At 38.3% G+C, this 18,746-nt stretch overlaps 1 protein-coding gene across 1 annotated transcript in view; it reads left to right on the top strand.

Annotated features, from left to right (window-relative positions):
• NELL1 (neural EGFL like 1) overlaps nucleotides 1–18,746 on the top strand; it is a 925,820-nt gene that overhangs the window by 274,067 nt on the left and 633,007 nt on the right. Inside the window, 3 exon segments of the mRNA XM_037838459.1 lie at nucleotides 9,287–9,330; nucleotides 9,332–9,368; nucleotides 9,371–9,415. Coding sequence (XP_037694387.1) covers nucleotides 9,287–9,330; nucleotides 9,332–9,368; nucleotides 9,371–9,415 — 126 coding nt within the window.

The raw sequence follows: 18,746 nt of genomic DNA, 5'->3' as shown, positions 1-18,746 counted from the left end.
GGGCTGTAACTTCAACCATCAAGGATGGAAAAGGGCATTTGAAGGGAGAGTACAGTTTCAGGGAGTATATGAAGTCTGTGGCCCTGAAAGAGCCACAGTGGATCAGGGTCCAGGAACCTTCTGGAAGGAGCCACGTTGCCCCAAAAAGAAGACCTGAAATGAAAGCTAGGTTGCCTTGGACAGAAAGACCCTTCTATTGTTGACTAATTTAGAAGAAACCAGTTGCTTTGTAAGACAGACCCTGTGAGCATCTGGGGCTCAGGCTCTAACAGCCATTCCTGTGGTGCAACCCACTGTCCATGAGGAGCCAAAGGGATGTTCTGACCCCTCAAGGGCAGCATTCTCTTATGGTACATATGTTGGTTGGAGATACATAAGTCACCCAGGTTTCATAAAGCATCTTTGGGCCATATCCTTCCTGGCCAGTCCATAAATGCAGCTGACTCTCTCTATACCTATGAGGCATGTAGAATATGCTGGGCTCAGAATTCCTTTGCTCCTTATCTATGACTTTCAAGATTGGACAAGCAGCAGTGGATGTGAGAGGTATTGGCTTTTTGAGATTTGAGTTAGGGTAGAGGAATCTGGAATGCATTTTTGGATTGTTCGGGTATAGCCTGCATTCCTGCTGGGGGACACATTAGGGACAGGGGATGGAGAAGAAGTAATGGTGCTCTATATGAAGTCAAACTTGACCCATCCTGGAGAAGCTAAGTCCTGTCCATGGGCAATAGCCTATTTACTCCTTGATCTGGAGGAAGTCACATAGATGTCATATAGGTAAATCATATAGATGTTTGTCTATAATTGACTGCAGAAGACAGAGGTAAAACTGAAATGGGTAGATTTTGGTTTTGCCAATGTTGATATAAAGGGGCCAGATTGGGATGTGGAGATTAGCAATGTGGAGGATCTCATTATAATAGGCAAGGCTTTATGATATGCAGATTAGGCCAATGGATTTAAAGAAAGCAAATTATCTTTGCTGGTGTTATTGGTCTTTCACTGGCAATAAAATTCTGGATATAGGGCCACTGCTGAGAGGTCCAAATTTCAGACTGCTCCCAACCAGAGCAGAGAGAGTGTCGCCCCAACATTTATGTTTCTTCATTAATTTCTTTGAATGTGTCATGGACACATGCTGCTCCCTTTGTCTAGAGCTCCTACCCTTTATATGTCTAAACTCATTCATCCTTCAAGTCTTCTCTGATATACCTTGGGTCAGGACCCTTCTCTGTGACACATTCCTGGAGCACCTTGCCTTTCCCCTTGTTATTCTCAAAGTAGTTACCCTTGCTAGAGTGTAAGCTGAATGAGGGCAGTGTCCACGTTTATGCAATTCATGGTATTCTTTGTTGTATCTCTATTGCTCGGGCACATGGTAGCTGCTTAATAAATATTTGTTGACTGAATGAATGACACCTATACTAGGAAGTAAAGTTAAGGAGGTAGCCAGAGTAAAACCCGGAGCCTCATTTCGGCAGATTATGTGCCTTTCTTGGACTGTCTATTCATGTTTCCTTCTTGATTATGAGCTCCAAGGGGATCTTATTCATCTTGGTATTTCATCTGTGGGTGGTTTTCTGTTATGTGACAAGTTATTTTTCTTCCAACTTTGAGTCTTCAATCAGTGAGTAATCACAGAGTGTCTTCTGGAGAAAGAAACATGGTTTGTTTTTTTGGCAAGGGTCAAGGCATTTCATGGACTAGAAATTTTGAATTAATAGATGATGGAGTACTGGTCTCCTCAGGCCAGGGTCAGTGTTTTTGAATGCCCTTTGATGATTAAACTCATGTCTGGGAAGTTATTTGGGGTGGTGGAGAGAGATTGGATTTTGGAATTAGACTTGGGTTTATATAAATATTTCACCCCTTACCTACTAGCTGTGTAATCATAGGGAAGTTTATTCATCTCTAAAATACTCTTTCAATTCTTGTTTTGAAGGACTGTGAGGATTAACCATGAAATTGACAAATATATGTTGAGTACCTGTTATGTGCTGGATATTGTCTTAGGCACACAGTGAAAAACTTACACAGTCCTTTCGAGCTTCTAGTGGGGAGAAAGACATTCAACAAATAAACACAGAAATAAACACATAATCACTGGTTGTGATCATTGCTTTGAAGGAGAAGAAAAGGTGGCAAGAGAATAACAGGAGGATTAATTTAGACTGGGGGAGGGGTAAGGAAGTCTTCTCTGTATAGGTGATATTTAAATTGGGAGAATAGAATTTAGCCTGGCAGGGTTGGGTAATTGTGTTCTAAGTAGGTGGAACCCGTTTGCGAAGACCCTGAATCAGAAAAGAGATTGGCATGCTAGAAAAATTAAAAGAAAGGCCAATGTGGTTAGAGGGCAGAGAATAAGGGAGAAAGAGGGGGCCTTGTCTGTTGCTTCAAGTAAAATTTAAGGATTTTGTATTCTTTCTTAAGGAAAATGGGAGGCCCTGGGAGATTTTTAAGTAGAGGGTGACATGATTCAACCTGTATTTCAAAGGACCCTTTTGTGTAGAAAACGTATTAGAGACAGACAAAAGGGAAAGAAGGAAGGCAAATGAAGTTATGCTCATTTGAGAGATGATTATTATTTGCAGTAGGATGGGTTTTTCTTGTCATGAGCGGAAGAGAAATAGGTAAGATTAAAGAGATATTTATGAAATGAAATTGACAGAACTTGGGGAGTGCCTACATTTGCAGGGTGAAGGGAAGAAAGACTCCTACTTTTTTGGTTTGGGTGGATAAAGGTGCTGCAGATGGATACAGAGAACTTGGGGAACATGGATTTGGGAGCTAAGAGCAAGAGTTCAGTTTTGTCCAGGTGAGATTTGAAATGCCTGTGAGGACATCCAAATGGAGAGTTAAGTGGACCATTGGCTTTAATGACACAAAATGTGTAAAGTGGGACATGCTTGACGCTCAGGTGGTGTTGTTTCCTGATCTCTTAGAGGGGAATATGAGCCTCTCATTATTGCCTCTGGAGGACAGATCTTCTCAACCAGAGGTCAGAAATGATTGGGCACAACTGTTGGCCCAGACTCAATTTCTGCTAAGAACAGAGTGGTAGAACCTACTGTTCAGTCCTAAATGAGCTTGGTTTTTAAAAATGTACAGGACCTGGAAGGGTTGGGATCCAAAGGCATCACCAGAGAAAAATCATGAGTAGCTGTTTATGGCCCCAGATATTAAAATCTCAAAAGTGTTTTCTTAGTGGTCCTAGCAAGAATGTTAGAGTCAGATCATGACTCTGCCACTTACTGGCTGTGTTATCTTGGATAAGTTATTTAAAGTCTCAGCCTATTTTCTTAATCTGTAAAAAGAGGATAATCATAGTCATGTTTAGGGGAGATTTAATGAGGTTATGTGCGTAACATGATTAACACTAGTCTAGCATGTTGGAAGATCTTAATGAATAGCAGCTTTTATAATTAAGGTGTTCTCTGTATTTGGGCCAGTGGTGTTAAAAGACACCATTGTATGCATCTGGTTATAGGAGAATGAGTCCAGAGACTCAAGAATCACTAATTAAAAATAGTCAAATAAAATAACTTGAACATTGAGAGGTTTATTTATTTGTGTATATATGTATTTTACAATGTGGTCACAGCTTCTAATTCTGCAAAAAAAAATAAAAATAAATTAATTTAAGAAAGAGGGTGACTTTGTTGAAACTCATGCATCAGATCATGTTGATAAGCAGCTGAAGAAAAATCAGTGCCAAGATCTATCTGGAAGACTTGAGAAAATAGACTGTGGGTAGCAACAGAAGGCAAATATCTAGAAAGGGAAGCATCTGTATCTTAAATGTCATGCTATTTAGACACATCAAATAAGAAAGACAGAGCCTTTAGAGAGATTATGAAATGTGAAGAATTAATTGAGGATTTATGACTTGGCAGCCATCTCAGATATTGAGGTAGCTTTTGAAAAACGACTACAGTTGCTTAGCATCATATTCATGTTTGTTGCACCTAAATGGAGCTTCTGAGCTTCTGAGTTTTGTAGTGCTTATGATTTTCATGAATAAAATTTTTTCTTGTGTTGGTTAAAAATAAAGAAAAATAATGAGGTCCAGCTGAGATGATGGAAGTGGTCTAAAACAGAATTGTAGTGATAGTTGCACAACTGTGTAAATTTACTGAAAATCATTGAACTGCATACTTACCATAGGTTAATTTCATTGTGTGTAAATTATACCTCAATAAAACTATGTTAAGAAGGGAAAAGGGTGATCAGCAAACCAGTCCTAATCACACCATCTGGTTGGTCAAGCAGGGAGCATATTGCATGCCACTATAGATTCACTCATTGAGTCAGTCATTCAACCATAACTACCTGTATTTCTGCCTTTCCAGTTGTCCATCCATCTATAAGCTATCTAATCCATACAACTATACCTCTGTGAGACAAGACCTTGGTTGAGAGAAATGAAGCAGACATAGACCAACCCTGATTTCAGGAAGTTGGAGTGACTGAAGTTAGGATATTTTGTTAAGAAAATTTGGGATTACACAGTAGAAAATGTATATATATATTTTTGTGAATGGGAAGAAAATTAAATTGTAGCCTGTTTGAATCTGCACATGCAAGAGGATATTTTCTTTATCCTTTAGACTGTAGACTGCTTAGGAAGTTGTTGCTCTTAGGAGAACAATGGAATAGCCCAGTAATTAAGAACTCTGGCCTCAGTCACATTTGGATTTGAGTCCTGGCTCTGTGTGCTTTCCACAAGTGCACTAACTTCTCCAAGCTTCAGTTGGCACATCTGTAAGAGGGGGATAATAATAATAGTCTCATGGGATTGTTAATAGAATTAAATGTGATAATGCATATAAAACACTTAGTTGAGTACCTAGCGTATAATATGCTCCATAAATGTTAATTATTGTTTTTACACCTGTGTCTGATTATGTGAGGTTCTCCAGATTTACCTTACCCTTCTTCCTCAAGGCTTGGAGTCCCATTCCTCCTCATAGAATGTGTCCTGCCTCTCCCCAAGTTTCTACCTATTATAAATCCAAGGTCTAGTTCTGCATCTTCTGGAATCGATCTCTCCTCTGAAACACTATGACAGTTTTCCCTGCTTATATCTCTCTTAACACACATTGCCTTTTATTTGAAGCTATCCTTGTATATAGCTTATCTCCCATCATGTTTTATTATTTCTCGGTGGGAAGACACTAAGTCTTAAACATTGTTACATTGTCCCACAGGCTTGCATGGTAGTCTACAGTGAAGATGCTCCATAAACATTGAGTAAAATTAATCATTGCAGAGTGGCAAGTGGGTACTGAATTAATATTGCTTTAGTGAAGACATGCATTAATTAAAAAATCACATTTTTGCACAATGTTCAGATCCAACCAAAGTGGATTTGACATTGAGGTCAGTTTGTCCTATAGGCTTTTCACTTGTCCTTGAAATACAATTTACTCAACTCTCTGCATTGTGAGTTACCATGGCACATGCTTGATAGAGTGATATGCATTGGAAAATCAACAATGTTTGAGGGGCTTTGTTCCAGGCTGTCAAATCAATGTGGAGAGAAAAGGACAGTTGCAGTCTTCTGGAAAGGAAGAGAGAAAAGACAAAGAATACATGTAACAAAGGATGCACATGTGTCATTGAGTCAAGCTTCATAGTGACAGAAAATGTGATGACTTAATTATTGAGTAATTCTGACATGAGTGAAGTCCAGGCACTTCCTCTGGCAGAGAGACCTATAATGCTTAAAAATTGTCCTTTTGGTAGCAAAAGCATCAAGTACTTTTAGCTGTAATGGTTATTGTAAGCCTTTCAAACCCTGTAGAAGTGTTCTTGTCTGGCAGAGGTTTCCTATTTCCAGCAAGTTAACTCTTGCTCCAATTTCTATTGGGGAAATCACCAGTTAGCAGGTCACAGATGGTGAGGCTGGATGTGATATTGTGCTCACCTAGGGCTATGGATCCATTCTCTAATGTCCCAAGGAGTGGCTACATCTTTCACTTTTTATTGGTAGGTTAGGTAGGTTTGTCCTATCTGAGAGAGGATATATGATGTAGTGAAAAGTACATGGGCATTGGAGTTAGCTGGGCCTGATTTAGATCTATGGCTTCTCCACTTGTTAGCTAGGTATTTGAGTTCCTTTTTTCTTATCTTTAATTTGAGGATAACAGTGACCTTATTGGAATGTTTGAATTTTAGTTGTAATTATCATCACCAATATCATCATCATCATCATCATAGTGGTTACCATTTACTGACCTCTGAGTATGTATTAGAAATTGTTCCAAGTGCTTTACATGTATTATCCCATTTAATTATCTAAATAGCATATTAATAAGATATACTATTATTATCCCTATTTAAAATATCTAGTGTTATGCCAGGCATGTGATGGGTACTTTAATTTTATTATTATTATTGTATAATAACAATTATTCTCATTATCTTTTAGGCTAAGTATAGCCTAAATACCTTTGGTTAAAATTCTATTTCAAAGAAAAAAGTTCCAGAATGTCATCATTCAGAAGAATTAAATTTGGAAATCTATCGAGTTTGTTGACCTTTGTATTATCTTTTAAGCCAGAAGCTGTTGAAAACATGATCGCTATGTCAAAAAGATAAAAGCAGAGCTATTCTATTTGAAGCCGGGGTGGGGGGCTTTGCCCTTACCTAACAAGTTTTATCTGTGCCCAGGACTCTAAGGAACACAGTTTGAAAATCACTGATGTCATCCATTCCCTGTATATATAGCTAGATAGGAAAATGAGTTATAGTGTTTATTAGCTGCAGGCTCTGAATTAGAAATTAGATCTCCTGACTCCCTAGATCGAATATTTTCTATGAAACCACAATATGTGATGTAGCATTATAATTATTATTAAACAAAATGTACCAATTTAAAGATGATAAAGCATCTTCACATACCTTAACATACCTTATCATATTTGAACTTCACAACTTTTGTGATAGGTATAACTTGCTACTCCTAGTTCACCTAAAAATGCTGCATAACATAAAAGACTTTTTTAATTTTTTGACAGTTTGGTAGAGCTGGCCATATAGTAAGGGGAAAAAACTATATACTAGAAATATAGAAACATAGTGATTCCACTGAGATATACACTTTCTCTGATGGCAGTTTCCTAATCTCTGGTGGTTTAGGATCTGGCTTTTAATGGACACTGTGTAAGCAGATAGCAGACAAAGCCTGCAGCTTGTGCAAGATGCAAGAAATCAACAACCTTAAGGGTGAATCCCTCAGTGGGTGAATGAGGAGAAATCCCCTGTGCAAAAGGATATTTGTCAGTCAGTTTTGACTCCTGATGGAGGTCTGGAGGAGAAAAGTCTTGCATTGGATTTCCTAACAACAAATTTACATTCCTGAAGATATAGGGCCAGAATTTATTCTACCTGTGTGGCTCAATCCCTATGACCTGAGGCAAAAATGTAGTTTAACATGATCCTGGATTGATCGTTCCCTCAGGTACCTGACAGAAGCATAACTCAAATCACAAATAATTCCTAAAGATTAAATTCCAGAAACTATGAGCTCACACACTCAGCTATCACTTAAAACACAAGAAAATTAGCAATCATGCATGATACTCAGCATAAACAACAAACTACAGAATCAGATACACGAAGACTGAAGATAATGGAATTATCAATGTAAAATATGCACATATACTACGTTTAAAGAAATAAAAAAGGAAATTCAAAGATCAAGGAATGAGACTATCAAATTTGATGAAACATTAAAAAAATCAAATAGAATTCTCGAAAGTCAAATTATAAGTGAAATTAAAAAATGGAATGAATGACTTAAACAGCGTATAAAACACAGCTCAAGACAGAGAGAATTAGTAAATGAAAGGTACAGTTGAAGTTACCAAGAATTTAGCATAGAAACAAAAAGGAATGGAAGATAAGAAAGTGAGTCTAAATTATATGGAGGAGAACTTGAGAAGGAACAGCATTTGTCTAATTAGAATTCCAGGAAGAAAGAATAGAAAAACTATTGAAGAGAATGTTTGAAGAGACAATACCTGAGAACTTTGCAAACTGATGAAAGACGCTAACTGAGTAATCATAAGAAATTCCAGGAAAAATAAATAAAAATTAGTTCATACCTAGATACCTTTGAGTAAAACTGAAGAATACTAAACCAAACCAAACCAACCAACCAACCAACCAACCAAACAAACACACAAAAGAAAAAACGAAAAGGAATATCCTAAAAGCAGCCACAGAGAAGAGCAGGTCACGTACACAGGGGTGGCTACTAGATATTAACAGCTGGTTTCTTAACAGTAATAATAGACATCAGATAACAATCGAATAATATCTTCAAAGTATTGAGAGAATACTGGAAACTATTTCTCAAGCATGAGGGTAGTATAAAAGCATATTTAGACAAATTAAAATTGAGCACACTCACTACTAATAGATCTTCACTACAGGAAATTCTAAGGGATACTTTAAGAAGAAAAATAGTTATCCTGGAAGGAATGTTTGAGATGCAAGAAGGAATAATGAGCAAAGAAAATATTAAACATGAGGTTAAATAGGAAAAAGATGCCATATGCCTGAGGAAACATAGTCAAGACTGTTTCTCTCAGCATTGTTTATAATAAAAATCTGCAAATAACTCAAATGTCCATCAGTCATATAATGGATAAAATAAATTTTGACATTGTCATAAGGTGGAATATTATATAGCATTGACAAATGAATGAACTATAGCTACAAGCATTAACATGTCACCACAGAAGATAGACATAGCATGATTTCATTTATTTGAAGTTCAAAATGAGCAAACTAAACACTATTGTTTAGAGATAAGCACATTTTTATGGTAAAACTATAAAAGTATGCAAGGTTAACATAAAATTCAGGGTAGTGATTTCTGGCAGTGGGAGGAGAATGCCATCAGGGAGATAAAATCATGGATTACTGATAATGTTTGTATTCTTTTTTTATTATTATTTGACATATCAATTTAATATATTTCTATGTATGATAAATTAAGTAGGCAGTAGGAAGAGGATTCAGGATCAGCATGTACAAAAGCCTTTAGGCAGGAAAAACTTTATCAAGTTTGGGTACCAGGAAAAAAAGTCTCAAAAGCATGATATGGTACAAAATTTCCTATTCCTACTCTCCCAGTCCTTGCCTAGTTCACCCTTGCATATTGCCAAGGTGTATTTTCAGGCATTGTGATATACAAAAAACATGTTTCTTGTTTTATTATTGGGGGTCTTTTATTCCCTTCTTTTCTAATGCGAAATTATGTTGCTTCTCCTAGGTCATAACTTTTGTGCAGAAGGGCCTAAATGTGGTGAAAATTCAGGAATGTAAAAACTGGAATACAAAAGCTACTTGTGAGTGCAGAACGGTTACATCTCCATCCAGGGAGACTCTGCCTACTGTGAAGGTAAGTAGCTATTTATTGAAGTCACTTGTGAGAAATTGGCTAAGAAATGTGTTCCTGGTAGATGTGGTTTGAAGAATGAAAGCCATCACTTGACTGGTCCTACAGGATCCTACAAGAAATCATATTAATGCATCTAGGTTTTCCATTCTCCTGGTTTATCCAGAGCTGCTAAGTAGCACAAGAAAACAAGGTATTTGAAGGTAGTTCTGAAACACAACAAAACGACAAAAGCCACAGGGCCACATCAAATCCATGTTCTGCTGCCACTGTATGTAAAAATCACCAGCAAACCTATAAACACATTTTTTCTGTTGTATTATTTGAAGAGATTGTCACCTTGAAGTGCAATTAAATGCTTTATGGTAGAGCGTCTTTTAGAATGTCTTTTTGATACGAACTTATATCAAGCTACCATCTCCCTCGCCTGCCAAGGCCAGAATTTTTTAAAAATTTGGTTTCTTAATGACTATAATTCATGGGTTGCCCATCCCTAATCTCTACTTGAAGTCACAAAGTGGTAGGTAGACTCATAAATTTGACACATGGTGGATGCCATTGTAGTGGGTTGGTGATTTCAAGCATCACTGACCCAATTTCCGATCTACAGAGCAGAATAAGTTCCCTTTCTTATGTAAACACTTCTTTCCACACTCAGCACTCCACCTTGCTGGATGGTGAGCACTACATACCCTTATTCTTAAACATGCCGTGGGAGCTTTTGGCTCCGTCCCTGGTCTGTTTGTATTGTGCCTTGATATCTGCAGGCATCTATTTCTCAGGTGCTCACTGCCTCCTTCCCATCAGTGCAGAGGAGCTCTAATAGATAAAGGGATATCTGGGCTATATCTCTGTATGGCCCATTTGAACCCAAATTAATTTTGTCATCTTCACTGACATATTGAACCATAGTGATCTGTCTTGAGTAGAAGGAATGCTGGAAAATCTCAGTCCTCTGACTAGTTTGGTTCTCAAGTGGGTCAGGTGTTCTCAAGGTAAAGGCAATATTTATTGATGATGGTATTTTTAAATTTCTTTCCATTCTTTCATTGTTACCCCATCTCCTCTTTACCCCCGGTTAACTCTTTGGCTTGAACTGAAGAGCTCTCCAGTTGTTAAGGACAGGTGCTTTAGGGATCAGTATCTGGTGGATGACCTCTGTTTGCTTCATTTCTTGTGAAAGACATTCTCCAATACTAACTTGGCTCTCATGAGCAATATAATCTAACTGAGGAGTTTTTTCTCTCTGTTTTCAACCATCCCCTCCTCCTTTTTTTTTTTCTTGTGCTAGCCTTGGTAGATTTGTACTTGATTAGGCCAACAAACCGCTCGGAAGAATGATGCTTCCCCTTTAATGAGGAACCTTTTTCATCTATCCTCTAATATCATCTTAACTCTTTGTCTATTTGGGGAAAGGGGACTATTAAGTTCAATACTTCTCATTAATATTTATTTTTTAGATCTTACCTTATGCTATTTTCTATTTTTTTAATAGAAAATCAACATGTAAACATTATCCTCTCCATTCACAATGGCAAAATTTTACCTACCAAGCCAGAGGATGGTTTAAAAAATTTGTTTTCTTACTTTCTACTATATGTGAGGACAGAATCTAGACAGCTATGAAAATGATAAAAGGAATCTCAAAACAATTTGAACCCTGATTCCATCACTGGCAGCCTTTAAGTTGTCCATCAGAACCTGTATACCTGCCAATTGATGCTCCCCCCGCCCCCATTGGTATTAAGATCTGGAAGAATCTGGGAAAAAATTGTTGCTCTAATGCTATTTAAGACTCTGATTCTCTTCTCATTGATACCATTTTAAATCATATAGAATCAGCTGTATGAGGAGCCATCTGTGATAGTAAGCCTGCCCTTTCTCTGCAAGGCCTTATTTTATTGTGTTATGTGAGTTTTAGATCTGAATCACTGTTTTCTTGGCTATGCTACTGCGTGGCTCCTGTATGTGTCTGCCATCTTGGGTAATGGTGATGTGCTTGGGTTTCATTCTTTTCTGTATTATCATGGAGCCTTTCCTTAGGAGCTTGTTTTTTGAAAGGAAGCACAGAACTTACGGAACTTAAGGAACATTAAAGTCAATCTAGGGTATAAAAACAGAGTTCAGGTGTAAAGCAGGGGCCAAATAATGGACATCTGGATGGAAGGCATTGAGAACCAAGTAGAATGAATAATAATGTTTAAAGCAGCTGTCTCTCTCTCTTTCTGCTCTGCACTGTCAGCATGTTGGACTTAGGCTTTTGGGCTCATAACCCTGTGGTGTCCCAGGCATGGTATCCTCACACTGGCATCCCAAGTAGGAAGGAATGGGCAGAGCTAAAAACCTTTCTCTGTGGGAGGTTCTGTCTTTTTTGCTCAAAGATTGTCCTAGTTCTTCCTAGAAGTTCTACCCCCTACCCTCTTAACTGCCTCCCTGCCCCGGCACGCACATGGAAAAGACTTCCATGTCTTGTTTTCCGGACCTGGATTATGTCCTCCCCAACTCCTATGCCTGGGAAAGGGAACAAGATGACTGTTACTGATTTGGGCTAAATGTATTTATGCCCTGGGGCTGGGAGTCGGGGTTTGCCTACAAATGATCTCTGCTGTTATCTGAACCAAATGGGATTGTAGTAGCAGGAAGAGGGTGTGGTGGTTTTGGGGTGGCCATGAAACTATGTATACCCTGTGCTTTTATCATTAAATTTAGCTTATGGCAGTTTTCCTCTGTCCTAAGAATTATTTTCTGGGATGGTCTGACAGACAAGCTTAGAGGTGGCTGAACATCCACCTGGGTCTCAGAGACTTTTGGAGGCTGGGTTCATTGTCTCACCATAGCCTAGAGAGAACTAGATACTTATGAACTGCTGCAGGCAAGTTATTTTTTTACCCTGAGTAAATGGAGTGAAAATGACCCATATTGTAACAACCACGATGAACAAGACCAGCTTGCAAATTAAAACAAAATATTACACGCATTGTCCAGGCTATCTTGAAAAACCTATTCAGGCTCTCAGTGGAAAAAAGAAGTACAAAAGGCTTTCAATTTTCTTTACTTCCTAGGGTAATAGCAGAGATATGGTGTATTAAGGACTCCTTCTGCTCTGTAGAGATTGCTGTAAAAACCACCATAGAGAAAATATCAGGATTCCTAGCCAATCAATAGAAGATAATAAGAACCTTTGTCAGCTATGATACAATTTGCAGGAGGTCATTTCATTTTGCCTCATCTGACTCAAGCAGGAACATTTCCCATTTCGAAAACTGCTTTAGTTGAATTTTGATGTTTTATGAATCTGGTAGCTGTCTGCTGAGGCTTTTTCACTCTGTGACAAGGTTTTCAGTGGGTTGCTCTTAAGTAATTTTCAATACATTAATTTAAATTAGAAGTAGGATCTGAGGAAAATATAAGCAATTGGGTCCTACTCATGATTTCACTTCCTGAATTTGGAGCCCATATAGGTAGAGGCTCATGAACTTTTTCTTCCTGTAGTAAAAAGTTATTTAGAAGAATAAAAAACAATGGGATGTTCTATGCAACATGTAGTCTGCCTGGTGTTGAAAATACTCCAATTAACCTTAAATGATAATACCTTCCACTTGCAGAGTGTGCTGGTTTGAATCTATTATGTACTCCAGAAAAGATTATGTTCTTTTGGTCCAGTATTGTGGGGGCAGACCTATTGTGGGTGGGACGTTTTGATTGGGTTGTTTCCATGGAGATGTGACCCCACCCATTCAAGCTAGGGTCCCCTTGCTGGAGTCCTCTATGAGAGAATAAAAGGCAGAAACATTTTGGAGAGAGCCCAGAGAAGCTAAGATATGTAATCCAGAGTTTACCCCTGGGAGAAGCTAAGAGAGAAGCTAAGACAGAAGCCCAGAGACATTTTGGAGAAAGCCACGGAAACCAGAAGCTAAACCTGGGAGGGGCTGGCAGACTCCAGCCGTGTGCCTTCCCACGTGACAGAGGAACCCTGGATGCCATTGGCCTTTCTTCAGAGAAGGTATCGTCCCATTGATGCCTTAATTGGGACATTTTCATGGCCTTGTAACTAAATTTGTGAACTAATAAACCCCATTGTAAAATCCAATCAAAGCAAAGTAGTTATTTTAGGTTATTTGTTTTCCTTAATCCATTGCTTTGTTTGAAATCTTGTGGGTTTTTTTTGGTTGTTGTTTGCCTGTTTGTTTTTAATTTTTTGATAAACAAAGTTAAAAAATTGAAAAAAAAATCAGTAGAAAAATGGGAGTAAAAACTAAATGACAAATAGGGTGGGATGGGGGGATGGTTTTGGTATTCTCTTTTCACTTTTGTTTTTTATTCTTATTCTGATTCTTTCTGATGTAAGGAAAATGTTCAGAAATAGATTGTGGTGATGAACGCATAACTATATGATCATACTGTGAACAGTTGATTGTATACCATGGATGACTGTATGGTTTGTGAATATATTTCAATAAAACTGAATTAAAAAAAAATCCAATCAATTTCTTGTATATTGCATTCTAGCAGCTTTAGCAAACCGAAAAACAGAGTGTTGTAAATTTTTCGAATTCCTTTTATATATATATTAAAGACTTTGAGATTTACAGTATGTCTGTGGGGAAAGCAGCAGCATTGCCCACACTATCTCCATTTTACAGATGCAGGCACTAAGACTCAGAGAGGTGAAATACAGATAACACTCAACTGACATTATTCCAGGGCTGTATGCTCTGACTCATGCTATGCCCTGTCTCTCACTAGTCCAGTATTGTGTTGCTCAAATATTTGCTTCCTCCTTGATCCTACTGACATGCATTTTGGCCAGTGAAATGAATGGATGTGACATATGCCGTTTCAGAATAGAAGTTCTAAGACACAAAACTGGTATTGTTCCAGATAGGAGCCTCTGCTACAGCCAGGGTCCCGGGCTGAAGATACCATGGAGTAGTGTGAAAGTTGGCAAGTGCTGGACATGTGGCCTGTTACATTGTAAACCACTGAACTTTGGTGGATTATCTGTTTCCTTAGCATAACTTAGTCTAAGTCTACTGATGGTACTTGTCTGAATTAATTGACTTAAATATGGGTTCAGAAGGATACCTCCTCACAGACTGAAAATAATCTTTAATAGATCAAGCATTGAGAGTTATTAGAAAAATTACAAAACGTGCGGTCCCTCAGTAGTCTGCTTTGACCCTGCTGCTGGGCAATCATTTCTTCAAGATCACAAGTTGTAAATTAGTGTTTTGTAATGGCCAAATCCAACATGGTAAATTGGATTTCCCAATTAAGATGGTAATGAGATAATGCGTGTCAAAAACTTAGCAAATTGTCTGGCATTCACTAAATATTTAATGAATCACAACCATTATCATCAATATTATTGTTATTACCTTTATTGTTAATTTATATAATTAATTTTTATGGGGATTGTTCTTGGAATTGGCAGTGTACATGCTCATTGAGGCCAATATTTTCAAAGGAGTGGGCTCCCACATCTGCACCTTTTGGGAGAACTGGCAAGTAGCAGGGGAGAGTGTTCTGAGATGGAAGGACCACGTTTTATTAGTTCTGCCAGGGGCAGGTTGTTGGCAGTGGGGCACCAAGTGTAATATTACATAATGATGAATGCATTCCTTCCTTGGAAAATCATGGGTGCAACTGTATTCAAGGAAATGTTTTGGAAATACATATACCCTGTTGGTATGAATTGAATAGTTTCATATAGTGCAACTACTGAAATATCTGAAACACAGCAACTTGTTAGCAAGGTGATTTGTAACTTCTTTTCCATGACTGAAGATGATGATGAAGGGTTTGACTGTGTGAGTTTTAAGAGGCTGGCAGAGGGGTAGAGAGATCAGAGTTCAGACAGAAAGCAGCCCTCAGAATAGTTAAGGGAATAGATATTTACTGCATGCAGAGGCTGTTGTATGTGCACGTCCATAGAAACAAGACCCTGTAAATTTCTTAATTAATAGAATGCATGGGAAAATGGGCTAGTGTACTAATAATTACACTTCTAATTATCCAAGGATTAATCAGTTACTCTTGTTGTTTTGAATTTTTACAAAACGTGTGAGCATCCTGATCCATGTTGTCCAGTTTATGCTTAAATCTTGTCTTCAGTCTCCTGAAGTCCTGCTTTGGACAGCACAGGGATCAAAAGCACTTCTGATTAATCATTGTTAGCAAAACCCTTAACTCTTAGGTCCTGCTCCCATTATTTTTCCAGGGATTCAAAATGCTTGAGTTAAGAATATGTTGGGGTATCCTTTTTTTTCCTATTTAGCCTGCATGACTAAGGGAGAGGACTTCTGGTACCCAGGTATCTATCCCCTCCCTCTCCCCGCAACGCATAGAAATCTCTAGCCTTTGCTTTATTCATCATAACCCACATGTCCTCTTCCTCCCAGCTGCAGATGTAGATGAATCTTCTTCCTGGGCCTGATTTTTAATCTGTCTCTGCTTCTTTATTCTCCAACGCTACTTATCAAAAGCATTTGCTCCTGCTCTCCCCTCCACTTCAACTCTTGCCTCTTCTTAACTCCCCATAGTTTTCTTCTTGGCATTATAATAAAAAGAACAATGAAGCCCAAACTCCATTTCCTGATTATTTCAGAGTTCTGGCTAGGGAGCACCAGCCTGGGTCACAAGGGGTTAATTGTTAAGCTCTGTGCTCAGGAGACAGTGCTGTCTGAGAGCAACTGGGGGTCAGAGCTGGAGGTTCAAGTAGCGCTGTTCTTTTTACCACATTTTGAAATTCATTTGTACAAAGGTACTTGGAATTTTTAGATCTTTCTTTGTGATTCAAATGTTATAAATGTTAACTAGTTTTCCCTCCTGCCCCACAGAAGCTTATTTAACTCATCGTGCAGCTAAATGTTCATTGTAAAATGTTCTCCTGTGTTCCAAGGCGCGGAGACACTGATCTCAGTAAGTGGGACTTCCGTCCACCCAGTTGTTCAGCTCAGGTCACAAGATGTAGAAGTCATCCTTGATTCCTTTCTTTCCCTAGCCCCCAACATCTGCTCCGTCAGAAAGTCTTTTTGGCTTTACTTCCAAAATGAATTGCAAATTCACCCACCTCTTGCTATTTTCACTGCTACTACCCTAGTCCAAACCTCCTTTATCTCCTGGCTAACCATCCCAGTGGCTTCCATGCTTTCTGGCTGTGGTCCAGTCTCCAAATATCTGTCAGACTAAGTTTTTTAAAGTGTAAGTCAGATTATGGCATTTCTCTCCTTAAAATTGTCTAATGTCTCCTCATGCCTCTTAGAACAAAATCCAAACTAGGTCCTGTGTAAGGCCCTTTGTGATCTGGTCCCTGCCTACCTCTGCATTTGTCTTGGATGACTCTAAATGTGCTCACTCTTCTCTGACCACACTGGTGTTCTTGGGGCTGTGCAAATAGTTCTTTCCTCAGCCTGGGATGCTTTTCACCCAGATCTTTGTCAATCTGGTTTCTAGTTATCATTCAGGTTGTAGCTCAGACCTCTTCAGAAAGATTTTGCCTACCACCTTACTAAATGAACTCTGCTATTAGCCTGTTACTCTCTATCCCATTTTATTTTCTTTAAAAATTTTCTTTATAGTACTTATTATGTGGAAATTGTGTTATTTTCTTGTATGTGTTTTTCTCTTTAAAAATTTATCATCTGACTTTGACTTTGTCCCTGTAGAATATAAGCTACATGAGGGCAGTGATTTTATATTATTCTTTGTGGTATCTCCAGCACCTAAAATAGTACATGGTACATTATAGATACACAAAAATAAATGTTTAAAGAATATTGAAAGAAAGAAAGAATGAATAGAATAAAAGTCCAAAGCTGTTTCAGGCCTTTCTATATCTTGTACCACTTTCTTGTGTCAGATTTGTGTCCTTGTGATTGATCAAAGGCAGCTTTTGAAAGTGTGGAGTCTGTATCTCCAAGGCCACTTCTGCTCATTTTTGTTAATACCCAGGTTCATGCAGTGCTGAAATTCTGCCTGCTCACTTTGTTCTGTGTAAACTACACTGCTGTTATTTGCTGCAGAATGCTTTTTCATCACTACAGTGTGAGAGTGAAATTGTAGCTCTCCCATAATTTTGGCAAGAAGAACCTAACTTGTTTTTTATTGTTTGGTTAACTACAAATTGAAGGAACAAATTCTCTTGGGCTTAACACAATAGAAGCTTTCATTTTGTTCAGATAAACTTTCAAATGGATGTTCCTGGTTGACAGGTGACTGTCCTTGAAGCAGTGATTCAGGGACCCAGTCTCCTTCTATCTTGTTGGTTTTGAAATGTGCAATATTTGGCTTGCAAGTTTTCTGTGGAAGATTATGAGGGGAAGATGTTTTGGGCCAGAACTCAGATGCTGGCCACACCTAGCTGCAAGGGAAGCTGGTAAAGCTGTTCTAGATGTATGCCCCAGAGGGAAAAGATCCATTTTGTTGAATAACTGTTCAGTCTCACTACAGTTACTGAATGAAAAAAATCTCTCCCATTAATTTTAAATCTTTTACATTTTGGTTATTTCTTGTGTCCCACTAGATGGGCTTCTGGCTTTAGCAGATGGTATTAAAACTTGCTCACATGATGTATAACTATGTGATTATACTGGGAGCTATTGATTGTTCACTTAAGATGGATTGTGTGGTGTGTGAATAAAACTCTAAAAAATAAACAGAAAGACACAATTGTTGCAGAAGATATGGAGAGTGAGATATACCTAGTCACTGTTGGTAGGGAAGTAGAATGGTGCAGCCCCTTTGGAGGGCAGTATGGTGGTTCCACAGGAAGGTAATTCTAGGGTTGCCATATGATTCTGCAACCCCATTATTTGGTATATTCTTGGAAGAACTGAAAGTAGGAATACAAATAGGGTTTTGCACACTGGTATTTATGGCAGCAGTATTCATGATTTGCAATGGATGAAGATGGCCTAAGGGTACATTGATGGGTGAAAGGAAGGGCAAACTGTGGTGTATACATACAATGGAATGTTGAGTGGCTGCAAGAAGGAATGAAGTTGTGAGGCATGCAACTAGGTGAATGAGCCTTGGGGATATTATGTTGAGTGAAATAATCCAGAAACAAAAGGACAAATATTGTAAGGCCTCACTAATATAAACTAATTATAAGGAGAAAATGCTGAGAATTGAATTTGAGAGCATAGGTTATCAGGGGATAGAATGTGGGCAGAGATTGGGCAGTTGAAGATGTGGGAGGTACAGAATGTTCAATAACGCTTATTGTAAAGGTTCCTAGATTGTAAGTTCTTACAACAGTCACATCCATTCCTGAGTTGTAACTGTTATTTAAGAGATGTTTATTAGGTACAAAATATATATTCTCTGTAGC

This window comes from Choloepus didactylus, chromosome 6, assembly GCF_015220235.1.
Source record: "Choloepus didactylus isolate mChoDid1 chromosome 6, mChoDid1.pri, whole genome shotgun sequence".
In the NCBI taxonomy this organism is placed as follows: domain Eukaryota; kingdom Metazoa; phylum Chordata; class Mammalia; order Pilosa; family Megalonychidae; genus Choloepus; species Choloepus didactylus.
The sequence above is the reverse complement of the archived record's forward strand: the minus strand, read 5'-3'. Positions and strand labels throughout refer to the sequence as shown.